Source organism: Diabrotica virgifera, chromosome 9 (genome assembly GCF_917563875.1).
Source record: "Diabrotica virgifera virgifera chromosome 9, PGI_DIABVI_V3a".
Lineage (NCBI taxonomy): Eukaryota > Metazoa > Arthropoda > Insecta > Coleoptera > Chrysomelidae > Diabrotica > Diabrotica virgifera.
In genome coordinates, this window is record NC_065451.1 from 127556355 (window position 1) to 127578352 (window position 21998).

General features: G+C 43.0%; 1 protein-coding gene across 1 annotated transcript; it reads left to right on the forward strand.

The window, feature by feature from the left end:
• The first annotated feature begins 5905 nt into the window (after positions 1–5905).
• On the forward strand, positions 5906–8428 carry LOC126891340 (uncharacterized). The gene is made up of 3 exons (XM_050660518.1): positions 5906–6654; positions 7608–8147; positions 8195–8428. Exons 1-3 carry the CDS (start codon positions 6205–6207, stop codon positions 8426–8428), a joined length of 1224 nt encoding a protein of 407 aa, XP_050516475.1. The 5' UTR covers positions 5906–6204.
• The last annotated feature ends 13570 nt before the right edge of the window (positions 8429–21998 follow it).

A 21998-nucleotide genomic window follows, 5' to 3' on the forward strand; every position in this document is an offset into this window, starting at 1 on the left:
AAAAAAAATAATATAAACTGCGACTTTGACCCCTTAAAACTACCTTCGCCCACATTTGTGCCCACATTTTACGCATGTGGTCTGCGACTGGGTGGGGGATGGGAGGCTGCAGGAAATTCTCTCAGCCTCACGTAAATCTCTGTAATTTCCATCCCCCGTTTGGTTCTCGTCGGTAGACGGTTTCAAGTTCTGGTGGTCATTTGTTTCTGGCATCGCTGTTAATCGGTTCGGTCTGTGATATATACCGTATGCGTAATGCCCGGGGGTGCTCGGATTGATCCGCGAGATTTCGCCCCTTACTCCGCGCCCGTCACCAACGAAAGCGTGGTGACGCTATAACCCGCCCCCAGCTTGCTGTTGACGGATAACAGCCCCGAATCACCTTCTCAGGTACCTGCTACCCTGGGATTCTTAATAGATATTAACTCGTTTTGAGCCCTTTTGGCTGGAGTTTGCGCCTCTAGATGATATATACTTGAGAGAGAAAGAAATGCTTAGAGTCGGTGTGCCCACCGATCGACTCTAGCTGTTTAAGATAAAAAAAAAGAGGACCTGCTGCCTGCTGTAGGAAACTTATTGTGATGGTGTGGTTTTTAGAAAGCTGAACAGCTGGTAGTTGAATAGGCCTATCCTTCGGTAGATACTTTCCGATACCTCTCGATTTTATATTATCCTGATGTATTAATTTTAGAAGAGCGTGATTTTGAGCCTTTGGGGCCAAAGTTAGGGCTGATGTGGTATCGGATGGCGGGTAGTGGGGCTGGAAATTGGAAAGTTGTTAAGACAACTAATGTATATTACTTGCCTAGTGAAAGGGGGCCCAATGGACCCGAAGACACTACTAGATAGTGCCTCGTGTCTCTGAAACCCGCTGAGTGTATTAATTTGTAAAATGGGGCCCCTTCTAGGCAGGTGTCCGCGCTGTTAGAGTATTGTCGGTATTTGGAACCTGAAAACGTAAAATCCACGGGATCGTTATAGGTTAGAACGCAGAATTTTGAGGTTAGTCTAGCAAAATCAAGATTTAAAGCACTTACTGTTGTCCTGCGGGAATTACTCCATTTCCCCGGGCACACCACTTGATAACAACACTTTTAAAGTACCTGCACTTGACTTTCCGCGGAAATTCGTGTGAAAATGCCGCGTTTTCTATTACAACGGTAATAGAAGTACCTCTCTGTGTGCTGACGACCACAGAACTTAAGCTAACTTAACTTAACTTAGAGTGGAGCCAAAACCTCGGTTGGCGTGCCTGGGCATGCCGGTCGAGGGGCGAATTCATCATTAGTCCCCCTCGTCATCAATCCAGTGCACATCTCGCTGGCTGGTCCCGCTCGCGCCATGTGACGCGAACCCGATCAGCCAGCGACGTTTGGCTCATTTTGGCACGGTCTTTTGCCAGCTTTATCGGTCTATTAGTAAGATTGCCCGCATCCGCATCCGGTCGAGCTAGACCACTCCCACGAACTCTGACTAGGAAAACTTAGCAGAAGATATTGAAATTTTATGCCAAGTGGCAAACAAGCGTGAAGCGCTAAAACATATAACTAATTTAATATAGAAAAACATACAATAATATGCACAAAATACAAATATGACTAACCTAGATGAACGTACACTCATTTTTGTGGAGTAAGCCGGCCTTCCACTCGTAGTTGATTATCACAAGCTGTTTATGCATTCTTCATAAACCAGCTGTGAATACACAGGCTGCCTAGAATAGCCTTAATAATGAGGTTCCTGATGTCTAACCGTGACAGGTTTAGCATTCCTTGGATTTTGGAATTCGCCCGACACCAAGTCCCTCGAGCTCCCACTACTAGAGGTGCCATGCTTATGATTTTACCTGGGTATTCGGCTTGCATGGCTTGAAGAAATTGGGGCTCTGTGTATATGGCCGTCTTGTTAGAGGCGGCCATACTCATTGGATCCGGGCCTTCCCAGGTAACGGTTACTTCCGCAACAACCACTCTGTCATCTAGACAAGCTACGAGGTCAGGAATTCTAAGACTCCCATCCCTTAGTCTGATACGCGGCTCTACCTCACATATCCACCCTTTACGTTCGCAGGATTTTCGTAGAGAGGTCACGAGCTGGTCATGTCTCCTACATCTTTGCCAATGTGCTATTGAACACTTCTGTAGTACGTGGCTCAGAGACTCGGACCTACCGCATCCCGTCCTACACATCCGTTCTTGTGGTGGATTTGACGGGATACCTTTGGTTGGTAAAAGGTTTCCTCGCAACTGGATTGCTTTTACGTAATCTCTTCCCGACCAGTAGGGCGGTGGATTATGTATCCAGGCAGAGCTCTCTGGATGGCAAGAACCCTGAGCAAGACCATTACCGCTATAGCCAGTTTCTAACTTCGCGCTCAGCTCACGTGCTATGAATGCCGAACTGCCTCCGTTGTTCGAAGTCCATTTGACTAGTTTCTCCCAGAGACTGCTTATATACGGCAATGACAGTATATCAGCTGTCGCCTGCGTCGCTGAGATCATTAACTTAGCCAATCTCCTTCTCAAGATGGCCGGAACGTGCATGACCATGGTCATGACGCCCAGACCACCCTCTCTAGTAGGCGCGTGAATGTAGGCATCCGCACATGTTCTGTTGAGACGCAGAAATTTCCGCACGGCTATGCGTATGGTCCTGTCAAAGCCTTTCAGAGCTTTTAGCGTTATTGTCGGACTCTGCAGCTTATCTATATATCTCGGTAGCAAGTACGTCTTTACTAGGTTCAGCTTCTGAGCTGGCCCCAGACCAGATTTCGAAATACGATCGAGCTGGGTCTGCAAGTCTTGGAAAGCCACCTTGGTCTGTCCCAGGGCATTATACCTTTGTCCTAGGTACTTGAACATCTCACTTGGTTTCAACTGTTTAATTCTATCGTTGCCGACCGAGAAGAGCGAGTGCGTTACGCAGTAAGAGTGCTTATTACCACGATCCACATTGACCGTAATAGCTGCACTCTTACCAGCGTTGATCGACATCCCCCTCCTCTCAAAGAATCCAACAGCTGTCCGGAGTTGCTTGTTCCCATCATTGAACGAATCGGACAACAGAATTAAGTCATCTGCATATCCTAGTACTGAGACTTTCCTGCCGTCTACCACTGGTAGGCCTTGCATGTCCTCCTCGAGCTTGCATATTAGCTCGTCGACCACCATGTTGAACAGGTAAGGAGAAAGCGGGTCGCCCTGCTTAACTCCTCTTTTCATGTCGATGTTTTTCGTCGACTTGCTACCGGCGGTGATGACCGTACGGCTGTTCTTGTACGTGTCCATCACATAACGTTTAAATGTGTCATCGACGCCGAACCTCGTCATTGCTCGCTCTATCGAACGATGAGAGACCGTGTCAAAGGCCTTGCGTAAATCTATTGAGATTATGTTGTACGGTCGAAGGCCACTTCTACGCTGTTTTATCACCGTTTGGAGTGTCAGATTGTTTAACAGAACACCATCTACTTGACGAAATCCTCTCTGGTTCTCATGGAAATCAAGCGCCGACAGACGCTTACCCAATACTCGGTGGAATAACCGAACCAAGACTGAGGAAATTGTTATAGGGCGCCAAATACCTACCTCCAATGGATCGCCACCCTTCGGTATTAGAGTGGTCCGACAACTCTTCAATACTTCTGGGGTAACGCCGAATTGGAGCATGGTATTGAAGACGAGAACTAATTTCCGAACAGGTACCCTACGCAGCTCTTTGATCTTTAGAAAGTCAGGACCAGCTGCTTGAGATTTCATCGTTTGTAGGGCCCCTAAGATTTCCGCTTCGGTAATGGCATAGCCAATCAAAGCAGGATCTTTTTGGTCGGAGATCGGTTCATCGTCTCTTGGCGATATCGATGAGAATATCGCTCTATACTCTTTTTCTACAGTCTTTATATTAGGGCTCGCATCGACTCCCCATAGGGGTTTGCCGTCTATGATAGCCTGAGCCAGAGACGACCTGTCCGTTCGATACCGATGTTGAGCCAGACGGTAGTTCAGAGCTCTTTCGTGGTTTCTGTTGTTAATCACAGGGGCGGTTTTCGCCTTTGAATTTGAATTTTTCGATCTTCGCTTCTCTGTGCTCACTGATAGTATATCAGTGGTGATATATTCGTTCAACAAAAGTCTGACACCCTCTCGACGTTGCTCAGCGTTATCCAGTTGCGAGTTCCGATAGATCTCTTTTTCTGAATCGCTCCATGCATTCTGCGTTCGAAAATACTCGTCGAGATAAGTGGCCAACGCCGCACGGTTCCCCATCGGAACGAATTCCTCGGCATCAGCGTCTAACACATTCAAAGTCAGTGAAGATGACACATCACCGTGCTGACTAGCAGTACGTTCGGGGTTCGATCGGTGTTCCGATACGCCCTCGACTGACCGTCTCTCAGGAGAAGATTCCGTCCCCGATGAGCGATTTGCGAATGACTCGTTGTTAGAAGTCCCGGGAACCGGACTCCCAGGTGGGGTCCGCTCCCTGTCCTCCCTGAGTCTTTCGAGGAGTTCCTGGTATTGAGGCTCGGCGCGCGTCCGCCGAATCTGGTCCCGAGTAAAGTGGGGGAATTGCTCCTCCAAATACTTACGGACGCATCGACCCTCATATTGGATCTCCAATTCACTCATGCGGATCTGGTCCTCACCAGTGATCCTTGTCAGTCTACCGGGTTTCTCGTATTTCCGCTCGAGCTCCCCGTTGTACTCGTCAGGATGTGCAGTGCGCATATGCTGACGGAACCCCGCATATGATTTGAAGGTCCGGGCACATATGTTGCAGACGTCGTTGTTACCTGTTTGTGGCCCTCGGCAGCGCAGCCTGCGTAGGTGAGTATCTATACCGGCTTGCGTGGCGAAGTTTGTGCCACAGATGCAGACAACCATCCTCTTAGTTCGATGGATTTGGAGCTAACTGGACCAGTAGAAGTCTTAACTTACCGGCCTCTGAACAATTTGGAGTGTACGTTAGCTCTATTCCAAGCTCCCAGGAATCTGGGAGGGTGTATAGCCTTAAGGAGTTAGTTCGAAACCCGATCGGCAAGTAGCTATACGGTATGCAATTGGGAATCTCAGTTAGAAGTGAGATTTTTGAGCCCTTGCACACACTACCTTTCGGGTACACCCCACCGTAATCAGCAATCTTCCCTCCAATGAGTAATTGAGTGGGCTCTAAAAAGTGCCCAAAACCTTTATTCAGTGCAAGGAAAATTCCCAGCTTCACGAACGTGGACGTTCACGGTTTGGATGGTTTATGTGGTAAAGGTGAACTCCTTGTTCACCCAAAAGCGTAATAAAGCAAGAGAAGACGCGAATCCGCAGAAATTTGGTTTACTCTGCGATCACAATCAAGTCGCACTATACGCCAAGCGAACAAAGAGCCCCGCTTCGATACCACACGGACGAAGCCCTTAAGAGAGTCATAGTTACTCCCTCCGTTTACCCGCGCTTGCTTGAAGTTCTTCCCTTTGACATTCAGAGCACTGGGCAGAAATCACATTGTGTCAACACCCGCTGGGGGCATCGCAGGTTTGAAGCTTACTAAAAAGCAAGTCACTTTAACTGATTCTTAAAACATTAAACTATTTAAATTCTAAAAACAAGAAGCAATACTTCCAGTATCGTGTCTCGTGGACACCATTTCTAGTACTGGTAATACTTTATTTTTATTTGTTTGTATAATTCCAATAGAATACTCTTTTGGATCCTTTAAAAAGGTTTTTGAAGTGCTGAGCCGGTAGGATCCAAATGAACATTTGGAACTTGTGGTATGTCACTGGCATATTTCTTAATAAATCCAAGTTGTTCCCTACTAAATATAAATACCGTTAAAGGTTCGCAAACCTTGAAAATATAATTGTAATTTTCTCGCGCCATTAATACCTTATCAAAAACGTTATCTACAGATCTATATTGATTAGAAAGTGCTTCAGTTTTAATTTTGCGATAGACGACAAGTGATTTTGCTCTCCTAATGTTTTTTCGTATACGAAACTTTTTTGAAACATGATTTAACATCTTCTTTTCGTATATCTAAAGGCGCGTATCCACTGAAAAGTTGGCAACTTTTGTGTTTGCAACTCTTCCGAAGTCACCAACTTTTGTTTTTTATCGTTGTCCACATCTAAACATAAAGTTGTCAACAATAATTTAGGAAACATGTTAGTTGGCAACTGGCAGTCTCCATCAAGACTATTGTGTTGACAAAATGGGGTCGATTGATGACGATATTATCTTAGCAGCTGCATCATTTATTATTTTGAGTAAAAAAAAGAAACGAAAACATAAATATTGGGTACGACCAAGCCTCATAGGAAGAAACACACATGGAGGAATTGAGTTAATAAATGCTTTGAGAAAAGATGATTTGTTAGCAGGACGTATTGAAGACGGACAAATAAGAAACTTTCTCCGTATGACTGATTCCGATTTTGAGTGGTTGCTCAATCTTGTTGGACCAAAAATTACAAAAAATGACACTAATTTTAGAAAAGCCATCACACCTACCGAACGCCTACTAATTACTTTAAGATTTTTGGCTACCGGAGATTCCTACACTTCATTAATGCATTTATTTAGGATTTCAAAGCAAGCGATTTCAAAAATTGTACCAGAAGTATGTATAGCAATATGTGAAGTTCTTGGCGATCAAATAAAAGTAAGTGTATTCTATTATTATAAATATTTTTGACGGTTTCTTTAGCAGAGCAAGTTTGGTAAAATATTCAATTTTTGTTCCCTGGGGTCAGGTTCGATTCGTTTCCAAAAATAACTGAAAACGCATTTAGAAAGTTTTTATTTAAGAAACTATTTTAATGCAAATCATATGAAACATCATGGGGTACACATTATTAGTCTAATATATTAGCAGTATTTATAGCTTCCAGCAGAATACTAGATGCAGCCAAACTTGTTTCCTGTTCTGTTTGTGAATCTGTGAGTGGTATATCCTGTGTTTGTTGTGGGATGTATTGTGATGAAGATGGTAATGCATATTGTGGCGAGCGTAGTTCAGGTACTGTTTGAGATTCTGTCACTTGTGGTATGTATTGTGGTGAAGGGGATGATACATATTGTGGTGATAGTAGTTGATTGTAGTGTGATGTGAGTGGTGATGTGTCATCTGGTGATGAAAGAGGTGGATGTATGGGAAAACTGGAACTTGATGAATGTGTTGAAATTGGAGTCATTTGTCCAGTAGCAGGATAGTCATATTTTCCGATACTTGCTTGAAACAAAATATTTGATATTTCATGCTCCACCACATTTTGAGCATAACTTGATTTTAAAGCTTCCATTTTCATTGCAACATGCTCCCCAAAGGCACTGTATTTATGGCGATTTTTCTTAGCTTGAAGTTCTTTCAATACGTTGTAAGCTTCCTCTTGCCTTTGGTCACCAGTTGAAACCTTCCTTTTTGAACATTTAGTTTTTTTCCCAATACAAGGCGCTGTCGACGGACCTGGTTGTGAATTCGGTGGTTCTGAATCCGATGATGGTGGGACTATTGTATTACTTGTATTTCCCTCATTTGGTAACAGATTTTGATTTTGGGAGATTTCTGCCTCAACTTCTTCCGACCCAGAATCCTAAAAATATATTTTTTTATAGATGCCTGGAACTGCTGAAGAGTGGAAAGTAGTGGCAACACAGTTTAATAATCTATGGAATTTTCCACAATGTACAGGAGTTATGGACGGAAAACATATTATGATTCAATCACCAGAACACAGTGGAAGCGATTACTTTAATTACAAATCGTTTTTTAGCATTGTGCTTTTTATTGTTGCTAATGCAAATTACGAAGTGTTGTATATGAATGTTGGCTGCCAGGGACGCATATCGGATGGTGGTGTTTACGAAAATACCCAGTTCAAAAGAATGTTGTCCGAATGTAAACGTAATCTACCTAATAATGAAAAGCTTCCTGGTAGAGCCATGGCTGTTCCTTATGTTTTTCTGGGTGACGATGCTTTTCCATTGTCACCAAATTTGATGAAACCTTATCCAGGTACCCAAGAAAAAGGATCACAGGGAAGAATATTTAATTATAGACTATCAAGAGCGCGAAGGGTATCAGAGAATGTGTTCGGAATATTATCTGCACGATTTCGAGTTTTCAGAAAAATAATGTTACCTGAACCAACGAAAGCGGAGACAATTGTGACTGCTTGTATTTGTTTACATAATTATTTAAGAAAAAAAAATCAAGGACCACCTACACTCCACCTGGAACTTTCGATTCTGAAGACAAAGACAGTGGTAATATTATTTCTGGAGCTTGGAGGAACGAGATGCAAAACAATATGCCATTCCATAGTTTCGATAAGAGAGCTCGGAAATCAAGTAGTGCTGCGAAAGATGTGAGACAAGAATTTGCAGAGTTTTTTATGACCGAACAAGGGAACATTCCTTGGCAAAATGACTATTAACAAATTATATAAAGTAACGAAACAAACAGCAAGAAAATTAATTAATGCATTAATAATATTAATTTTATGAAGTTATTTTATTTTTTTTAAGTTAGAAGTTAACTAACTTTCTACTAACTGCTAAATTACTAGAATATGATACGTTATGATCCTCTTTCAATCGTAGTTATTCATAGCTTATAAATCGTAAAATAAATACAATATTGTTGCATACTTACATGTTTTTCATTTAATCCCTTTTCAAGGCATAACTTAGGTTCATTTTTGTCTGATAAAAATAGAAGTCGTTGGTACGCAAACCACTTTGTGGTATCAGAAGTAGCTGAACCCGATTTATTTTCTTCTTTTAATTTCGTCTTCTCTCTGAAAAACTGTGCCGTCAAATTTTTTATTTTCCTTTGTATTTCAAGTTCGTGTAGCCCCATCACATCACTGATGGTTTTCCAGGCATCCTTTTTCTTATTTTTATTTTTATAATTTACGTCTTTTGGATTCCATAGTACACTTTGGGTGTGATATAAATCAATTAAGGTATCAATAAGTTCATTTGTCCACGTTATTACTACAGACATGTTTCTATTTACAACTTATGTTTCCAACTGAGCGACCGTCCCCACAAAGCCGTTAAAACGTCGACAACACGCGCATTCCTTTGATGTTACCGCCAAAAAGAGAAACAAGGTTCTCAACATTTGTTTGCAATTTTTGTTGGCAACATGAACATATTTCGGAAACTTTTGTCACCAACGCATGTTGACAACACGAAAGTTGCCAATTTTCCTTTGGTGGAGACCCGTCTTAAGATTTCGGAATTCAATAAACGTAATACATCGCTCTAGATATCCAACGTGTCTAGTTAGTTGTTCACTATGACAGAAATTAGCCGAAGTACTATACAGGGTGATTCATTAAGAATGTCCAATCACTCAGTTGTAGATTCTAGACATCAACATATTAGTCTAAGAGCTGGGAGCGGATTTTGTGCGTGATAAGTAATATGGAAAAACTATACGGGGATATGTTGAGTTAGTTGTGTACATGACTTTTCCCCAACGGCCGGAAACTAGAGTGGGGCACGAGGGTAGTTATAACGGGTCAAAGTCGCGGTTTTTGTTATTTTTTTTTGTGACGCTCATGATCGAGATAATGCACCAAAATTTGGGAATAAGTAGGTCATGACGTAACTAAGTAAAATCTCTAGGGGCGGAACGCTGCGTGACCGACAAAAAGGTGGGGGTAGGGGTGAATATAAAAAATATAAAGGTTTTTTTGCAACGTTCGTGATTGAAATAGTGCACCAAAATTTGGGAATAAGTAGATCATGACATTACTAAGTAATATACCCAGAGCCGGAAACCAGAGTGGTGGACGAGGGTAGTTATAAGGGGTCAAAGTCGCGATTTTTATTATTTTTTTTGTGACGCTCATGATCGAGATAGTGCACCAAAATTTGGGAATAAGTAGGTCATGACGTATCTAATTAAAATCTATAGGTGCGCAACGCTGCGTGGCCGACAAAGGGGTGGGGGTAGGGGTGAATATAAAAAATATAAGGGGTTTTTTGCGACGTTCGTGATTTAGATAGTGCACCAAAATTTGGGTACAAGTAGACCATGACATAACTAAGTAAAATCCCAAGAGCCGGAAACCAGAGTCGGGGACGAAGGTAGTTATAAAGGGTCAAAGTCGCGTTTTTTATTATTTTTTTTTGTGACGCTCATGATCGAGATAGTGCACCAAAATTTGGGAATAAGTAGATCATGACATTACTAAGTAAAATCTCCAGGGGCGGAACGCGGCGTGGGGGACAAATGTTGTGCTGCGTCACAAAAAAAATAATATAAACTGCGACTTTGACCCCTTAAAACTACCTTCGCCCACATTTGTGCCCACATTTTACGCATGTGGTCTGCGACTGGGTGGGGGATGGGAGGCTGCAGGAAATTCTCTCAGCCTCACGTAAATCTCTGTAATTTCCATCCCCCGTTTGGTTCTCGTCGGTAGACGGTTTCAAGTTCTGGTGGTCATTTGTTTCTGGCATCGCTGTTAATCGGTTCGGTCTGTGATATATACCGTATGCGTAATGCCCGGGGGTGCTCGGATTGATCCGCGAGATTTCGCCCCTTACTCCGCGCCCGTCACCAACGAAAGCGTGGTGACGCTATAACCCGCCCCCAGCTTGCTGTTGACGGATAACAGCCCCGAATCACCTTCTCAGGTACCTGCTACCCTGGGATTCTTAATAGATATTAACTCGTTTTGAGCCCTTTTGGCTGGAGTTTGCGCCTCTAGATGATATATACTTGAGAGAGAAAGAAATGCTTAGAGTCGGTGTGCCCACCGATCGACTCTAGCTGTTTAAGATAAAAAAAAAGAGGACCTGCTGCCTGCTGTAGGAAACTTATTGTGATGGTGTGGTTTTTAGAAAGCTGAACAGCTGGTAGTTGAATAGGCCTATCCTTCGGTAGATACTTTCCGATACCTCTCGATTTTATATTATCCTGATGTATTAATTTTAGAAGAGCGTGATTTTGAGCCTTTGGGGCCAAAGTTAGGGCTGATGTGGTATCGGATGGCGGGTAGTGGGGCTGGAAATTGGAAAGTTGTTAAGACAACTAATGTATATTACTTGCCTAGTGAAAGGGGGCCCAATGGACCCGAAGACACTACTAGATAGTGCCTCGTGTCTCTGAAACCCGCTGAGTGTATTAATTTGTAAAATGGGGCCCCTTCTAGGCAGGTGTCCGCGCTGTTAGAGTATTGTCGGTATTTGGAACCTGAAAACGTAAAATCCACGGGATCGTTATAGGTTAGAACGCAGAATTTTGAGGTTAGTCTAGCAAAATCAAGATTTAAAGCACTTACTGTTGTCCTGCGGGAATTACTCCATTTCCCCGGGCACACCACTTGATAACAACACAAAGTACCTGCACTTGACTTTCCGCGGAAATTCGTGTGAAAATGCCGCGTTTTCTATTACAACGGTAATAGAAGTACCTCTCTGTGTGCTGACGACCACAGAACTTAAGCTAACTTAACTTAACTTAGAGTGGAGCCAAAACCTCGGTTGGCGTGCCTGGGCATGCCGGTCGAGGGGCGAATTCATCATTAGTCCCCCTCGTCATCAATCCAGCGCACATCTCGCTGGCTGGTCCCGCTCGCGCCATGTGACGCGAACCCGATCAGCCAGCGACGTTTGGCTCATTTTGGCACGGTCTTTTGCCAGCTTTATCGGTCTATTAGTAAGATTGCCCGCATCCGCATCCGGTCGAGCTAGACCACTCCCACGAACTCTGACTAGGAAAACTTAGCAGAAGATATTGAAATTTTATGCCAAGTGGCAAACAAGCGTGAAGCGCTAAAACATATAACTAATTTAATATAGAAAAACATACAATAATATGCACAAAATACAAATATGACTAACCTAGATGAACGTACACTCATTTTTGTGGAGTAAGCCGGCCTTCCACTCGGAGTTGATTATCACAAGCTGTTTATGCATTCTTCATAAACCAGCTGTGAATACACAGGCTGCCTAGAATAGCCTTAGTAATGAGGTTCCTGATGTCTAACCGTGACAGGTTTAGCATTCCTTGGATTTTGGAATTCGCCCGACACGCAAGTCCCTCGAGCTCCCACTACTAGAGGTGCCATGCTTATGATTTTACCTGGGTATTCGGCTTGCATGGCTTGAAGAAATTGGGGCTCTGTGTATATGGCCGTCTTGTTAGAGGCGGCCATACACATTGGATCCGGGCCTTCCCAGGTAACGGTTACTTCCGCAACAACCACTCTGTCATCTAGACAAGCTACGAGGTCAGGAATTCTAAGACTCCCATCCCTTAGTCTGATACGCGGCTCTACCTCACATATCCACCCTTTACGTTCGCAGGATTTTCGTAGAGAGGTCACGAGCTGGTCATGTCTCCTACATCTTTGCCAATGTGCTATTGAACACTTCTGTAGTACGTGGCTCAGAGACTCGGACCTACCGCATCCCGTCCTACACATCCGTTCTTGTGGTGGATTTGACGGGATACCTTTGGTTGGTAAAAGGTTTCCTCGCAACTGGATTGCTTTTACGTAATCTCTTCCCGACCAGTAGGGCGGTGGATTATGTATCCAGGCAGAGCTCTCTGGATGGCAAGAACCCTGAGCAAGACCATTACCGCTATAGCCAGTTTCTAACTTCGCGCTCAGCTCACGTGCTATGAATGCCGAACTGCCTCCGTTGTTCGAAGTCCATTTGACTAGTTTCTCCCAGAGACTGCTTATATACGGCAATGACAGTATATCAGCTGTCGCCTGCGTCGCTGAGATCATTAACTTAGCCAATCTCCTTCTTAAGATGGCCGGAACGTGCATGACCATGGTCATGACGCCCAGACCACCCTCTCTAGTAGGCGCGTGAATGTAGGCATCCGCACATGTTCTGTTGAGACGCAGAAATTTCCGCACGGCTATGCGTATGGTCCTGTCAAAGCCTTTCAGAGCTTTTAGCGTTATTGTCGGACTCTGCAGCTTATCTATATATCTCGGTAGCAAGTACGTCTTTACTAGGTTCAGCTTCTGAGCTGGCCCCAGACCAGATTTCGAAATACGATCGAGCTGGGTCTGCAAGTCTTGGAAAGCCACCTTGGTCTGTCCCAGGGTATTATACCTTTGTCCTAGGTACTTGAACATCTCACTTGGTTTCAACTGTTTAATTCTATCGTTGCCGACCGAGAAGAGCGAGTGCGTTACGCAGTAAGAGTGCTTATTACCACGATCCACATTGACCGTAATAGCTGCAGTCTTACCAGCGTTGATCGACATCCCCCTCCTCTCAAAGAATCCAACAGCTGTCCGGAGTTGCTTGTTCCCATCATTGAACGAATCGGACAACAGAATTAAGTCATCTGCATATCCTAGTACTGAGACTTTCCTGCCGTCTACCACTGGTAGGCCTTGCATGTCCTCCTCGAGCTTGCATATTAGCTCGTCGACCACCATGTTGAACAGGTAAGGAGAAAGCGGGTCGCCCTGCTTAACTCCTCTTTTCATGTCGATGTTTTTCGTCGACTTGCTACCGGCGGTGATGACCGTACGGCTGTTCTTGTACGTGTCCATCACATAACGTTTAAATGTGTCATCGACGCCGAACCTCGTCATTGCTCGCTCTATCGAACGATGAGAGACCGTGTCAAAGGCCTTGCGTAAATCTATTGAGATTATGTTGTACGGTCGAAGGCCACTTCTACGCTGTTTTATCACCGTTTGGAGTGTCAGATTGTTTAACAGAACACCATCTACTTGACGAAATCCTCTCTGGTTCTCATGGAAATCAAGCGCCGACAGACGCTTACCCAATACTCGGTGGAATAACCGAACCAAGACTGAGGAAATTGTTATAGGGCGCCAATTACCTACCTCCAATGGATCGCCACCCTTCGGTATTAGAGTGGTCCGACAACTCTTCAATACTTCTGGGGTAACGCCGAATTGGAGCATGGTATTGAAGACGAGAACTAATTTCCGAACAGGTACCCTACGCAGCTCTTTGATCTTTAGAAAGTCAGGACCAGCTGCTTGAGATTTCATCGTTTGTAGGGCCCCTAAGATTTCCGCTTCGGTAATGGCATAGCCAATCAAAGCAGGATCTTTTTGGTCGGAGATCGGTTCATCGTCTCTTGGCGATATCGATGAGAATATCGCTCTATACTCTTTTTCTACAGTCTTTATATTAGGGCTCGCATCGACTCCCCATAGGGGTTTGCCGTCTATGATAGCCTGAGCCAGAGACGACCTGTCCGTTCGATACCGATGTTGAGCCAGACGGTAGTTCAGAGCTCTTTCGTGGTTTCTGTTGTTAATCACAGGGGCGGTTTTCGCCTTTGAATTTGAATTTTTCGATCTTCGCTTCTCTGTGCTCACTGATAGTATATCAGTGGTGATATATTCGTTCAACAAAAGTCTGACACCCTCTCGACGTTGCTCAGCGTTATCCAGTTGCGAGTTCCGATAGATCTCTTTTTCTGAATCGCTCCATGCATTCTGCGTTCGAAAATACTCGTCGAGATAAGTGGCCAACGCCGCACGGTTCCCCATCGGAACGAATTCCTCGGCATCAGCGTCTAACACATTCAAAGTCAGTGAAGATGACACATCACCGTGCTGACTAGCAGTACGTTCGGGGTTCGATCGGTGTTCCGATACGCCCTCGACTGACCGTCTCTCAGGAGAAGATTCCGTCCCCGATGAGCGATTTGCGAATGACTCGTTGTTAGAAGTCCCGGGAACCGGACTCCCAGGTGGGGTCCGCTCCCTGTCCTCCCTGAGTCTTTCGAGGAGTTCCTGGTATTGAGGCTCGGCGCGCGTCCGCCGAATCTGGTCCCGAGTAAAGTGGGGGAATTGCTCCTCCAAATACTTACGGACGCATCGACCCTCATATTGGATCTCCAATTCACTCATGCGGATCTGGTCCTCACCAGTGATCCTTGTCAGTCTACCGGGTTTCTCGTATTTCCGCTCGAGCTCCCCGTTGTACTCGTCAGGATGTGCAGTGCGCATATGCTGACGGACCCCCGCATATGATTTGAAGGTCCGGGCACATATGTTGCAGACGTCGTTGTTACCTGTTTGTGGCCCTCGGCAGCGCAGCCTGCGTAGGTGAGTATCTATACCGGCTTGCGTGGCGAAGTTTGTGCCACAGATGCAGACAACCATCCTCTTAGTTCGATGGATTTGGAGCTAACTGGACCAGTAGAAGTCTTAACTTACCGGCCTCTGAACAATTTGGAGTGTACGTTAGCTCTATTCCAAGCTCCCAGGAATCTGGGAGGGTGTATAGCCTTAAGGAGTTAGTTCGAAACCCGATCGGCAAGTAGCTATACGGTATGCAATTGGGAATCTCAGTTAGAAGTGAGATTTTTGAGCCCTTGCACACACTACCTTTCGGGTACACCCCACCGTAATCAGCAATCTTCCCTCCAATGAGTAATTGAGTGGGCTCTAAAAAGTGCCCAAAACCTTTACTCAGTGCAAGGAAAATTCCCAGCTTCACGAACGTGGACGTTCACGGTTTGGATGGTTTATGTGGTAAAGGTGAACTCCTTGTTCACCCAAAAGCGTAATAAAGCAAGAGAAGACGCGAATCCGCAGAAATTTGGTTTACTCTGCGATCACAATCAAGTCGCACTATACGCCAAGCGAACAAAGAGCCCCGCTTCGATACCACACGGACGAAGCCCTTAAGAGAGTCATGGTTACTCCCGCCGTTTACCCGCGCTTGCTTGAAGTTTTTCCCTTTGACATTCAGAGCACTGGGCAGAAATCACATTGTGTCAACACCCGCTGGGGGCATCGCAGGTTTGAAGCTTACTAAAAAGCAGGTCACTTTAACTGATTCTTAAAACATTAAACTATTTAAATTCTAAAAACAAGAAGCAATACTTCCAGTATCGTGTCTCGTGGACACCATTTCTAGTACTGGTAATACTTTATTTTTATTTGTTTGTATAATTCCAATAGAATACTCTTTTGGATCCTTTAAAAAGGTTTTTGAAGTGCTGAGCCGGTAGGATCCAAATGAACTTTGGAACTTATGGTATGTCACTGGCATATTTCTTAATAAATTCAAGTTGTTCCCTACTAAATATAAATACCGTTAAAGGTTCGCAAACCTTGAAAATATAATTGTAATTTTCTCGCGCCATTAATACCTTATCAAAAACGTTATCTACAGATCTATATTGATTAGAAAGTGCTTCAGTTTTAATTTTGCGATAGACGACAAGTGATTTTGCTCTCCTAATGTTTTTTCGTATACGAAACTTTTTTGAAACATGATTTAACATCTTCTTTTCGTATATCTAAAGGCGCGTATCCACTGAAAAGTTGGCAACTTTTGTGTTTGCAACTCTTCCGAAGTCACCAACTTTTGTTTTTTTCGTTATCCACATCTAAACATAAAGTTGTCAACAATAATTTAGGAAACATGTTAGTTGGCAACTGGCAGTCTCCATCAAGACTATTGTGTTGACAAAATGGGGTCGATTGATGACGATATTATCTTAGCAGCTGCATCATTTATTATTTTGAGTAAAAAAAAGAAACGAAAACATAAATATTGGGTACGACCAAGCCTCATAGGAAGAAACACACATGGAGGAATTGAGTTAATAAATGCTTTGAGAAAAGATGATTTGTTAGCAGGACGTATTGAAGACGGACAAATAAGAAACTTTCTCCGTATGACTGATTCCGATGTTGAGTGGTTGCTTGTTGGACCAAAAATTACAAAAAATGACACTAATTTTAGAAAAGCCATCACACCTACCGAACGCCTACTAATTACTTTAAGATTTTTGGCTACCGGAGATTCCTACACTTCATTAATGCATTTATTTAGGATTTCAAAGCAAGCGATTTCAAAAATTGTACCAGAAGTATGTATAGCAATATGTGAAGTTCTTGGCGATCAAATATTTTTGACGGTTTCTTTAGCAGAGCAAGTTTGGTAAAATATTCAATTTTTGTTCCCTGGGGTCAGGTTCGATTCGTTTCCAAAAATAACTGAAAACGCATTTAGAAAGTTTTTATTTAAGAAACTATTTTAATGCAAATCATATGAAACATCATGGGGTACACATTATTTAGTCTAATATATTAGCAGTATTTATAGCTTCCAGCAGAATACTAGATGCAGCCAAACTTGTTTCCTGTTCTGTTTGTGAATCTGTGAGTGGTATATCCTGTGTTTGTTGTGGGATGTATTGTGATGAAGATGGTAATGCATATTGTGGCGAGCGTAGTTCAGGTACTGTTTGAGATTCTGTCACTTGTGGTATGTATTGTGGTGAAGGGGATGATACATATTGTGGTGATAGTAGTTGATTGTAGTGTGATGTGAGTGATGATGTGTCATCTGGTGATGAAAGAGGTGGATGTATGGGAAAACTGGAACTTGATGAATGTGTTGAAATTGGAGTCATTTGTCCAGTAGCAGGATAGTCATATTTTCCGATACTTGCTTGAAACAAAATATTTGATATTTCATGCTCCACCACATTTTGAGCATAACTTGATTTTAAAGCTTCCATTTTCATTGCAACATGCTCCCCAAAGGCACTGTATTTATGGCGATTTTTCTTAGCTTGAAGTTCTTTCAATACGTTGTAAGCTTCCTCTTGCCTTTGGTCACCAGTTGAAACCTTTTTGAACATTTAGTTTTTTTCCCAATACAAGGCGCTGTCGACGGACCTGGTTGTGAATTCGGTGGTTCTGAATCCGATGATGGTGGGACTATTGTATTACTTGTATTTCCCTCATTTGGTAACAGATTTTGATTTTGGGAGATTTCTGCCTCAACTTCTTCCGACCCAGAATCCTAAAAATATATTTTTTTATAGATGCCTGGAACTGCTGAAGAGTGGAAAGTAGTGGCAACACAGTTTAATAATCTATGGAATTTTCCACAATGTACAGGAGTTTTGGACGGAAAACATATTATGGTTCCATCACCAGAACACAGTGGAAGCGATTACTTTAATTACAAATCGTTTTTTAGCATTGTGCTTTTTATTGTTGCTAATGCAAATTACGAAGTGTTGTATATGAATGTTGGCTGCCAGGGACGCATATCGGATGGTGGTGTTTACGAAAATACCCAGTTCAAAAGAATGTTGTCCGAATGTAAACGTAATCTACCTAATAATGAAAAGCTTCCTGGTAGAGCCATGGCTATTCCTTATGTTTTTCTGGGTGACGATGCTTTTCCATTGTCACCAAATTTGATGAAACCTTATCCAGGTACCCAAGAAAAAGGATCACAGGGAAGAATATTTAATTATAGACTATCAAGAGCGCGAAGGGTATCAGAGAATGTGTTCGGAATATTATCTGCACGATTTCGAGTTTTCAGAAAAATAATGTTACTTGAACCAACGAAAGCGGAGACAATTGTGACTGCTTGTATTTGTTTACATAATTATTTATGAAAAAAAAATCAAGGACCACCTACACTCCACCTGGAACTTTCGATTCTGAAGACAAAGACAGTGGTAATATTATTTCTGGAGCTTGGAGGAACGAGATGCAAAACAATATGCCATTCCATAGTTTCGATAAGAGAGCTCGGAAATCAAGTAGTGCTGCGAAAGATGTGAGACAAGAATTTGCAGAGTTTTTTATGACCGAACAAGGGAACATTCCTTGGCAAAATGACTATTAACAAATTATATAAAGTAACGAAACAAACAGCAAGAAAATTAATTAATGCATTAATAATATTAATTTTATGAAGTTATTTTATTTTTTTTTAAGTTAGAAGTTAACTAACTTTCTACTAACTGCTAAATTACTAGAATATGATACGTTATGATCCTCTTTCAATCGTAGTTATTCATAGCTTATAAATCGTAAAATAAATACAATATTGTTGCATACTTACATGTTTTTCATTTAATCCCTTTTCAAGGCATAACTTAGGTTCATTTTTGTCTGATAAAAATAGAAGTCGTTGGTACGCAAACCACTTTGTGGTATCAGAAGTAGCTGAACCCGATTTATTTTCTTCTTTTAATTTCGTCTTCTCTCTGAAAAACTGTGCCGTCAAATTTTTTATTTTCCTTTGTATTTCAAGTTCGTGTAGCCCCATCACATCACTGATGGTTTTCCAGGCATCCTTTTTCTTATTTTTATTTTTATAATTTACGTCTTTTGGATTCCATAGTACACTTTGGGTGTGATATAAATCAATTAAGGTATCAATAAGTTCATTTGTCCACGTTATTACTACAGACATGTTTCTATTTACAACTTATGTTTCCAACTGAGCGACCGTCCCCACAAAGCCGTTAAAACGTCGACAACACGCGCATTCCTTTGATGTTACCGCCAAAAAGAGAAACAAGGTTCTCAACATTTGTTTGCAATTTTTGTTGGCAACATGAACATATTTCGGAAACTTTTGTCACCAACGCATGTTGACAACACGAAAGTTGCCAATTTTCCTTTGGTGGAGACCCGTCTTAAGATTTCGGAATTCAATAAACGTAATACATCGCTCTAGATATCCAACGTGTCTAGTTAGTTGTTCACTATGACAGAAATTAGCCGAAGTACTATACAGGGTGATTCATTAAGAATGTCCAATCACTCAGTTGTAGATTCTAGACATCAACATATTAGTCTAAGAGCTGGGAGCGGATTTTGTGCGTGATAAGTAATATGGAAAAACTATACGGGGATATGTTGAGTTAGTTGTGTACATGACTTTTCCCCAACGGCCGGAAACTAGAGTGGGGCACGAGGGTAGTTATAACGGGTCAAAGTCGCGGTTTTTGTTATTTTTTTTTGTGACGCTCATGATCGAGATAATGCACCAAAATTTGGGAATAAGTAGGTCATGACGTAACTAAGTAAAATCTCTAGGGGCGGAACGCTGCGTGGCCGACAAAAAGGTGGGGGTAGGGGTGAATATAAAAAATATAAAGGTTTTTTTTGCAACGTTCGTGATTGAAATAGTGCACCAAAATTTGGGAATAAGTAGATCATGACATTACTAAGTAAAATACCCAGAGCTGGAAACCAGAGTGGTGGACGAGGGTAGTTATAAGGGGTCAAAGTCGCGATTTTTATTATTTTTTTTGTGACGCTCATGATCGAGATAGTGCACCAAAATTTGGCAATAAGTAGGTCATGACGTATCTAATTAAAATCTATAGGTGCGCAACGCTGCGTGGCCGACAAAGGGGTGGGGGTAGGGGTGAATATAAAAAATATAAGGGGTTTTTGCGACGTTCGTGATTTAGATAGTGCACCAAAATTTGGGTACAAGTAGACCATGACATAACTAAGTAAAATCCCAAGAGCCGGAAACCAGAGTCGGGGACGAAGGTAGTTATAAAGGGTCAAAGTCGCGTTTTTTATTATTTTTTTTGTGACGCTCATGATCGAGATAGTGCACCAAAATTTGGGAATAAGTAGATCATGACATTACTAAGTAAAATCTCCAGGGGCGGAACGCGGCGTGGGGGACAAATGTTGTGCTGCGTCACAAAAAAAATAATATAAACTGCGACTTTGACCCCTTAAAACTACCTTCGCCCACATTTGTGCCCACATTTTACGCATGTGGTCTGCGACTGGGTGGGGGATGGGAGGCTGCAGGAAATTCTCTCAGCCTCACGTAAATCTCTGCAATTTCCATCCCCCGTTTGGTTCTCGTCGGTAGACGGTTTCAAGATCTGGTGGTCATTTGTTTCTGGCATCGCTGTTAATCGGTTCGGTCTGTGATATATACCGTATGCGTAATGCCCGGGGGTGCTCGGATTGATCCGCGAGATTTCGCCCCTTACTCCGCGCCCGTCACCAACGAAAGCCTGGTGACGCTATAACCCGCCCCCAGCTTGCTGTTGGCGGATAACAGCCCCGAATCACCTTCTCAGGTTCCTGCTACCCTGGGATTCTTAATAGATATTAACTCGTTTTGAGCCCTTTTGGCTGGAGTTTGCGCCTCTAGATGATATATACTTGAGAGAGAAAGAAATGCTTAGAGTCGGTCTGCCCACCGATCGACTCTAACTGTTTAAGATAAAAAAAAAGAGGACCTGCTGCCTGCTGTAGGAAACTTATTGTGATGGTGTGGTTTTTAGAAAGCTGAACAGCTGGTAGTTGAATAGCCCTATCCTTCGGTAGATACTTTCCGATACCTCTCGATTTTATATTATCCTGATGTATTAATTTTAGAAGAGCGTGATTTTGAGCCTTTGGGGCCAAAGTTAGGGCTGATGTGGTATCGGATGGCGGGTAGTGGGGCTGGAAATTGGAAAGTTGTTAAGACAACTAATGTATATTACTTGCCTAGTGAAAGGGGGCCCAATGGACCCGAAGACACTACTAGATAGTGCCTCGTGTCTCTGAAACCCGCTGAGTGTATTAATTTTTTAAAATGGGGCCCTTTCTAGGCAGGTGTCCGCGCTGTTAGAGTATTGTCGGTATTTGGAACCTGAAAACGTAAAATCCACGGGATCGTTATAGGTTAGAACGCAGAATTTTGAGGTTAGTCTAGCAAAATCAAGATTTAGAGCACTTACTGTTGTCCTGCGGGAATTACTCCATTTCCCCGGGCACACCACTTGATAACAACACTTTTAAAGTACCTGCACTTGACTTTCCGCGGAAATTCGTGTGAAAATGCCGCGTTTTCTATTACAACGGTAATAGAAGTACCTCTCTGTGTGCTGACGACCACAGAACTTAAGCTAACTTAACTTAACTTAGAGTGGAGCCAAAACCTCGGTTGGCGTGCCTGGGCATGCCGGTCGAGGGGCGAATTCATCATTAGTCCCCCTCGTCATCAATCCAGTGCACATCTCGCTGGCTGGTCCCGCTCGCGCCATGTGACGCGAACCCGATCAGCCAGCGACGTTTGGCTCATTTTGGCACGGTCTTTTGCCAGCTTTATCGGTCTATTAGTAAGATTGCCCGCATCCGCATCCGGTCGAGCTAGACCACTCCCACGAACTCTGACTAGGAAAACTTAGCAGAAGATATTGAAATTTTATGCCAAGTGGCAAACAAGCGT

Excerpts from the sequence above, each read along its gene's own strand:
- LOC126891340 (XM_050660518.1), top strand. The coding sequence starts at position 6,205 with ATGGGGTCGATTGATGACGATATTATCTTAGCAGCTGCATCATTTATT. Across the intron at positions 6,655-7,607 it reads TTCTTGGCGATCAAATAAAA|ATGCCTGGAACTGCTGAAGA; the intron begins GTAAGTGTATTC and ends ATTTTTTTATAG. Across the intron at positions 8,148-8,194 it reads TGTTACCTGAACCAACGAAA|AAAAAAAAATCAAGGACCAC; the intron begins GCGGAGACAATT and ends TAATTATTTAAG.